The sequence below is a fragment of the Armigeres subalbatus genome, chromosome 3 (genome assembly GCF_024139115.2).
Source record: "Armigeres subalbatus isolate Guangzhou_Male chromosome 3, GZ_Asu_2, whole genome shotgun sequence".
Taxonomy (NCBI): domain Eukaryota; kingdom Metazoa; phylum Arthropoda; class Insecta; order Diptera; family Culicidae; genus Armigeres; species Armigeres subalbatus.
The window spans coordinates 315,551,282-315,559,435 of NC_085141.1; the positions used below are offsets into that span (position 1 = coordinate 315,551,282).

The 8,154-nt window shown below is 40.0% G+C and overlaps 1 protein-coding gene across 1 annotated transcript in view; it reads left to right on the forward strand.

Annotated features, from left to right (window-relative positions):
- LOC134222673 (uncharacterized) overlaps window positions 1-7,260 on the forward strand; it is a 7,417-nt gene extending 157 nt beyond the window's left edge. The window contains exon 2 of the mRNA XM_062701832.1: window positions 6,239-7,260. Coding sequence (XP_062557816.1) covers window positions 6,239-7,260 — 1,022 coding nt within the window. The remainder of the gene's footprint in view (window positions 1-6,238) is intronic.
- The last annotated feature ends 894 nt before the right edge of the window (window positions 7,261-8,154 follow it).

Below are 8,154 nucleotides of genomic sequence, written 5' to 3' on the forward strand. Positions count from 1 at the left end.
CATAGTCATTTTGTTTCTGGTACACATTTTTGTCGTTCCGCTCTGCCTTATTGCTTTTCTTCGCAAAATACTTGGACTTTTATGACATTTGCGAGCCTAAATTCAAAGATAACATTTTTTCTGATTACAATTTTTTAAATCCAACGCAACATAGAGGCACAGATGCATGTGTTTGCTATTTTCTGCACGATCAAATTTGCGCAGCGTCTTCCACTGACAAATGAAGCCAGTGTTTCCAAGGATGCATGCATCGGGGGTTGTAGCGTCTGGAAACAGTCGTCGGTGGTGAGAATGGGTCACTGTTTCAACCGAGGTATCAACTACTTAGAAGAATGTTTGTAGAATAGAATTATTGTATCTGACGGCAAGAAAACTAAATTATAAAAGACCTTTCTGAATGGCTTTTGTTACCCGACTATCGGTGAGAGCGATGACCCATTGTCACCCCCGATGACGGTAACTAAATCAAAGTCAATCAATCAATCCCACAGTTCATCAAACTGTAATAATATCTCATTTTTATTCAAAGTGTTGTACTTTTTATTTATATATCTTTATTATAGAGGTTTGCAGCCCTATGCAACACAATGTACTTTTTACAATAGTGCCAGTCTCCAAATGTTCATTAAGGCACAAAATGCGCAAAATTTTTGAAAGCACCTCACATTTTCCACAATTTCGCACAATTTCAACAATTCAACGAAGAAGCAACGAGCAATGGTCATATTTTAGCTTTAGTACGCATCGTGAAAAGCGGTTAAAAAGAGTTTTCAGCCGCTCCAATTTTGCTATTAAGAACAAGAGTAAATGTTTAGCCTTAAAAACATGATTTAAAACAAAATTGTCATATTCACATTCCAATAAACATTCACTATCCTATGTTCAATCCGGAAAATGATATAACAATGCCGGCTATGAATATGCTCAGAATTGACAAATACTTAGAAGTTGGTTTCGCCAAATAAAATCGATTATTTCAAACACCGGTCATACTTTTTGATATCGCTCATAATAACGATTTTTGAACAAAGTCCTAAATTGCTGGATAAAATGGATTGAGACTGAAAATAAGCCCCAGCTGGGAGGCATCCAATTTCGCTTGGCCTCGCTTGTGGGCAACAACGCGCCGCCGCCACACGCAAATTCCAATCAACATGCAAGCGATTCATCAAACATCAATTTGCCATGCTTCGGCGCTCGACTAGTAGGTACTACAGTAGGTACCCACTGCTCCACTAGTGACAGCCGAGCTGCTGCTGGCTGGTGGCATGTGTCGTTTGATATCCTAATTTGTTTCTGTCAGAACCAAAAGACGATTCTGGAACGAATCGGTTCCTGCAAACCATTACCATCAATGAACCTTCGGCTGCGGGGCAAAACGATGTGGCAACGCACTCGAATCGAACATAAGAAATCCCTCTGACGACGACCGATGATGCCATCAGGCGTTTTGTTCGGCCTCCACTTGCTGATGAGATTGATTTGAGCTTTGATTTTTGTTCCTTGCCGTCACGTGCATTTCACCCTGTCAAATAACACATGTTCTACCGATGGGGAAATGGTCGGCGGGAAGCACAACCCCACTGCGCCACACCATAATGTACATGGGAGCTTTTTCTGCTGCTGTCGAAGGTTAATCAAATTTTCTTAGCATTTTCATGTGCCGACAACAGTGGCAGATTGTAGTAGGTGTACCCAAAGCCAATTGACTTTCTGACTGGAAGTGGATGTTTTTGAGTTCCACTACACAGGAACAAAACAGTGTGGTATATCTACAATACCGCTTAAGTGCAATATAGTCAGTAAACTATATAGTCTGCTGGATAGAATAACGGGATCCATTTAAAAGATATTTGTTAGAATTTAAATGAGCATTACGATGCGCAGTAGGTGAAAATATTAGTGATAGGAAACCGCCATGTATTCCCTACATTATGTCATTCGACTTCGGCACACCTCTCTAAAACAGTGGTAAATTATTAAGATCATTTAAATCGAGCAGAATTGTAAATTTTCAGCGATCAGTTTTATTGCCAAGTGCTTTTTACTTAGCTCAAGTCTCAAGAGTCATACAGAAGCTTGAACATTTTTCCGAAACAATCGATAGATCAAAGCGATATATTTTCAATCACTAGACTTGATCCTATTTTCCGATGTATTGTTGTCAAAAATGGATAAACTTACGCGGTTTTCCCACGGACTCGCTAAGAAATATAAATTTAACTAACTAACTACTGATGTGTAATAGCCTGTAAATTGTTGTGGTTATTGATACACGATCGATTTTTTGGGAGTATTGTCAAAAATTGAATTTGAAAATATTCGGGGGGAATTGATCCCTTTCCAATAAATTGCTTTGATTTAAGTAGAACGGTGCTATCTAATTTTTCAAATATGTTTCCTTCAAAATACGCAAATTTTTCGACTTGCTGTGTGTATTCATGAAGGATGTTTTTATATGAAACTCGACAGCGCATGCAATCTTAGAATTTGGGGATATTTTATCCTCTTTCTATGATATCTACCTATACTCCATCAATATTTTTTCAGCCAACATCATCACATTATCACATCCCCATATTGACGCAACAACTTGAATTTCAAATATCCTAAAATTGTGATGGAATGTTGACATTGGCGTAAATAAGGGGGGGGGCAAACCCACTTGTGCCCCCCAACCCCCTCCAAAAAATTTGAAAACCGGATTCCAAAATAGTATGAATATTGATACTACAAACATATTTCCCCATTCCTCATTGCATCGTATATGTCTTCCTTGGTTAATTTTTCGCAAAGTATTTACTTGTCGTTGCAAAATGTCCAGTCCAAGTAATATAGATTTTTTTTCTCATTTTTGATCGTTTTTGATGCTACCTACTCACTTTCATTGCCATTAACTATTCAAGTGTTTGCAAAGCGTGATAACAATCTGGTTTATTGATTATACCAAATTAAAATACTCATTCCCATTGGCGTAACTACAGGGGGCTAGGGGGGGGGGCTATCTATAGCCCCACCTAGGATCTGGCTAGCCCCCCCTAGAAAATTTGTAACTTTGTATAAGTATTGCACATATCTAGTCCACTGATTATATACATGGGGTAAATTCAGAGAAAGGATTATCTTCATTATCCAATCCCTCTCTTCGAAACACTACAGCAAGTTGAATCAATTCGCTCAAGTTTTTGAACTTCGAGCAATTGTTATAAGGCTTGCTCATGACAAAATCTGGACCCCTCAAAACACGTTATAACTTATGAAATACCAAAGGAAATACCTCATCAACAAGTGAATTAAAAAATATATTATTTATTAGTATTACAAGTACTTAATGGATAATGGACAATTTCTTGAGATTTTCAAGTTTTTCCAGGGTTTTGTGAGTAATTGTTATCTAAATCGAGCGTATGATCTTAACCTTCCTAGCTAATACCAATCCTAAAAGCTGCAGCGCATTATTATCACTGTAGGCTTCTTGAGAAAGGTTCGATAAAACTTTCAGATTTCAAGTAGAGGTAACTAAAAGTTGAATAAGAAAAAACCTTGTATTCTTTCCGATGGATTTTAGGAACTCTACATATATTTAATTCTCTAAACTCCTATTGCCGCTGCAGCAATGAAACCAGTGAAAATGTCTCAGTAGGCGTGAAACAGACCTACTGAGAGAAAAGATGTGTTAAATGTTCCTATGTGTTAACAAATGCTCCTATAAGTTAATTTGTTGCAATTTTATTTTAACTAAATTGAAAATTAACGACCAATAAGTTGTATTGGGATGTAAAACTGATTTTTTTAAACCATCCTAGAAGTTATTCTAACAGAAAAGAAAGGTTAGTTTGTTGTGGTCAGATCGCCGTTTGAAAGCTCGTAGGAATTGTCAGGCCACTGAATTGAAAGCTGGTGAAAAGAGTTTGAATTACTAATATTTAATTTATAATGTATTCTGGGTTCGAAGCTAATAAAAAAATCCTTTGAAAAGCAGGATCGTGCTTCACATTCTATTTACGGCGAGCGCAACATCTATGATTTTTTGAACCTATCAAGAATTTTGGGAATCTCACGAGATTTCTAGATTTTTGAAACAGGACTGAGCGTCGATGAACATCATTTGAAATATTTAAGTCGTCCATTGATATCTGGTAGACCAACAATATACATCAGTTGAATCGAGCAAAAATGGTAAACTTTCTGTCTTATTTGTTGTAAATTAGAAAAGTTAAAAAAAAGTTAGCCCCCCCTAGAATTGTTCATTAGTTACGCCAATGCTCATTCCTGTTCTGACATCCAACTACGGTTAGATTTTAACGAAGCTGAAACATTTTTCAACCAAAATTTTACAAATAATAGTCGTTAATGTCTACACACATTTTAGCCCCCCATGCTCCTAATTCTAGACAATAAGAGTTCAAACAATAATAATTTTGTAAACCTTTCCAAAATAGATATTAAAGATTAGAATCAATTGGATATTGTTCAAGAATGCAGTAAAAGAGTTGATCACATTCTTATAAAGTACATATTGTCCTTACAAGTCCAGATTTTAGGTTTCCCCGTTCTACAAAACTCGACATCTTGTAACTAAATAGATATGTCTTTTCCAGTCTTATTGTTGAGATCGGCAAACAGATATAAAGTTGTGGAATTCTCATTGTCGGTATCGTTGGTGCTTGAGTTTAGATCAGCCGCATGCGGGGTAGCCTCAGCTTGTATCTGTATCGTTGCGATGTTGGTCCATCTCTTTATTGTGATTCTCAAGATATTATAGCATTTTGCTCATTCACCTCTACCTCGCTTAGTTGTGCGCCGCTAAGGTACTTTATCATATTGTGGTACTCACTCACTTACTTACATCACAAATTAAACACAATTTCACTAATAAGATCCACTCAAACAATATACCAAACGCAACGCAGGCGAGAGAAAAGCAAAAAAATAACTAAAAATCGATCAATTTCACTAAAGTATATCTTTCTGTAAAGGGACAACAATACCTTAGAAGCGAATGTGGAAAAGCTCGCCGAAAGCTCACATCTGTTTGACATTGGTTTATTTACTTTTCGTTTTTCTTGCTGAGTTCCTCTCTCGATGTCACTTGTTTGTTTGGGCCTCGGAAAGTTACAAGCACAGACAAACAGACGTAACAGTTTGAACATTTTTCTGAAAAATCCATCGCTCAACTCCTCTTACCACCATCTTGCGAGCATGTTACACGAAACGATGGAAGGCGCTGGAGTGAAATGTCAAACCCGAAGAATTACGACACTAGCGCCTCTAGTTCTGAATTGGGTAATCAATCAAATTCAAATTGATCGTTGAAGTCATGGTCGATGCTATTTTCTCTAGTGTTACGTCTGTTTGTCTGTGTTACAAGTGTAGATTCGTTATCTATTACTATACGCGATGGTATTTGCAGTTTTGCACCTCCATCCTCATCCGTATCACTCTGACACCGTTTGGTACCCAGCAGCCGAATTCCGAAGGTTTAAGAAAAAATTGAAAAATTTCTTTATAAAAAGAGATTTATAAATTCTCTTTCTCTTTCCAAAAATTTCTTCTCTTCAAACCGTATTCCAATAGACTGAAAAGAAAGAAAAAAACTAAAATTTCTTGCGAAGAAAAATATTAGTTCACATATTTTCCCCTAGATGTCTTTTGACAACTATTTGCATACCGGTTGTTTAAAACATCCTCATATCGAAAATAAAACTTGCTTTTGCTTATTGTTATCGAAATAATGAAGGAAAAAAAAAAGATAGTGATGAAAATATGCAGTAACAGCAACATTGTTGTGATTTCTAACTGTCTAAACAAACGAATGCTCTAACTTTATTACCTCGAAAACACCGAACCATTAGCATTTGGCTTAGCTTCAGCTTTAGCTTAGCTTTAGCTTAGCTTTAGCTTAGCTTTAGCTTAGCTTTAGCTTAGCTTTAGCTTAGCTTTAGCTTAGCTTTAGCTTAGCTTTAGCTTAGCTTTAGCTTAGCTTTAGCTTAGCTTTAGCTTAGCTTTAGCTAGCTTTAGCTTAGCTTTAGCTTAGCTTTAGCTTAGCTTTAGCTTAGCTTTAGCAGCTTTAGCTTAGCTTAGCTTAGCTTAGCTTTAGCTTAGCTTTAGCTTAGCTTAGCTTAAGCTTTAGCTTAGCTTTAGCTTAGCTTTTAGCTTAGCTTTTAGCTTAGCTTACCTTTAGCCCTGTTAAGCCCCACCCACCAGCTTCCCAAGCTCCAGTTCTGTTCCACTCCAGCTCCACCCCTGTTCCAGCCCTGTTCTGTCCTGTTCAAACCTGTTCCACCAGCTGTTCCCAACTCCTGTCTGCTTCCCTGTTCACTGTTCCTGTTCCACCCACCTGTTCCTGTTCCCCCACCTGTTCAGCTGTTCTGTTCCACCAGCTGTTCACCAGCCCTGCTCACCCTGTTCATGTTCCTGTTCTGTTCACCATGCTGTTCCACACTCCCTGTTCCTGTTCCTCCACAGCTGAAATTCCCTGTTCCCACCTCTGTTACCCCTGTTCCAGCCCTGTTCTCAGCCCCCACCTCCACACCAGCTCCCCAGTTCCAGCTCCCACTCCACCTGTTCCTCCCAGTCCTGTTCAGCCCTGTTCCACCCCACCTGCTCCCTCCCACCCCAGGCTCACAGGCTGTCCCTGCCCCCAGCTCCCCCCCTGTTCAGCCTGTTCCACCCCTGTTCCCCAGCCCAGCCCCCACCCCACTCCCTGTTCCAGTTCCACCCCAGCTCCACCACCAGCTGTTCCACCCCTGTTCCTGTTCCTGTTCCCACCCCTGTTCCCACTGCTTGACTCTGTTCCCAACCCCCTGTTCCCACCTGTTCCTCCACTCCACCCCAGCCCCAGCTGTTCCACCCCTGTTCCACCTCCCAGCTCCCTGTCTGTCCCTGTTCCCCACCCCACCTGCACCCCTGTTCCCCAACTCCCTGTTCCCCAGCTCCACCCCGTCTGTTCCCCAGCCCACCTCTGTTCTGTTCCAGCAGTCTGTTCCCAGTTCCCAGCCTGTTCCCAGCTCCAGCTCCTGTAGCTTCCTGTTCACTCCTGCTCCCAGCCCTGCAGCCTGTCTCCTGCCCCAGTTCCCAGCCTCCCAGCCCACAGCTGTTCCAGCAGCCCCAGCTCAGCTCTGTTCCACCTGTTCCACCCCCAGCCCTGTTCCCCACCTGTTCCTGCCCCACCCCAGCTGTTCCCATGCTGTCCACCTTCTGTTCCTGTTCCCCACCCCACCCTGTTCTGTTCCCCACCAGCCCAGCACTGTTAGCTAGCTGTTCCTGTTCCTGTTAGCTCCTGTTACTAGCTTAGCCTGCTTTAGCCTAGCTTCACCCCTGTTCCATGTTCCCCACCCCACCTACAACTGTTCCACCAGCTTTAGCCCACTGTTAGCTCCTGCTTCCTTTAAGCTTAACTGTTAGCCCACCAGCTTAGCACCAACTCCCAGCCCACTTCTTAGCTTATTTCTTAGCTTTAGCCAGCAGCTTTAGCTTAGCTAGCTTAGCTTAGCTTTAGCTTAGCTTTAGCTTAGCTTTAGCTTAGCTTTAGCTTAGCTTTAGCTTAGCTTTAGCTTAGCTTTAGCTTAGCTTTAGCTTAGCTTTAGCTTAGCTTTAGCTTAGCTTAAGAAAACTGCGTATTTTTTTATTATGATAGTTGATTGTGCACATATGTATCATGATATTTAAATAATTCGGATGTTTTGGAATGTTTGCCTTGAAAAAATGTAATCAAATAATCAATCAAACACGATTCTTATTCTTTCTCAATGGCTATACATTCCATCTGGAACTTGGCCTGATTTTTAACTTAGCGTTCTATTAGCATTTCCACAGTTATTTATTGAAAGCTTTTCTATGCTTGCCATTGCATGAGTATGTATCTTGAATGGCAATTAAGTACAATGGATGAATTCCCAGGGAACCGAGAAGTGAAGACTCAATTATATCGTCAAATTTCATCCCAAAAAAATCTCTTATCGAGAAATTCGAACAAAAATTTGGAAGAAATTTAAATTCTCGTTTTCTTTTTCATCTGTCAAAAAATTTCTTCCACACTTTCGTCAGAATTCCAAAATAAGAAAATTTTGAAAATCTCTTCAAAAATTTCTTTTCTTTCAAGAGATTTTTTGACCGGAATTCGGCTGCAGGAAAGAAGTTCTTCCACACTTC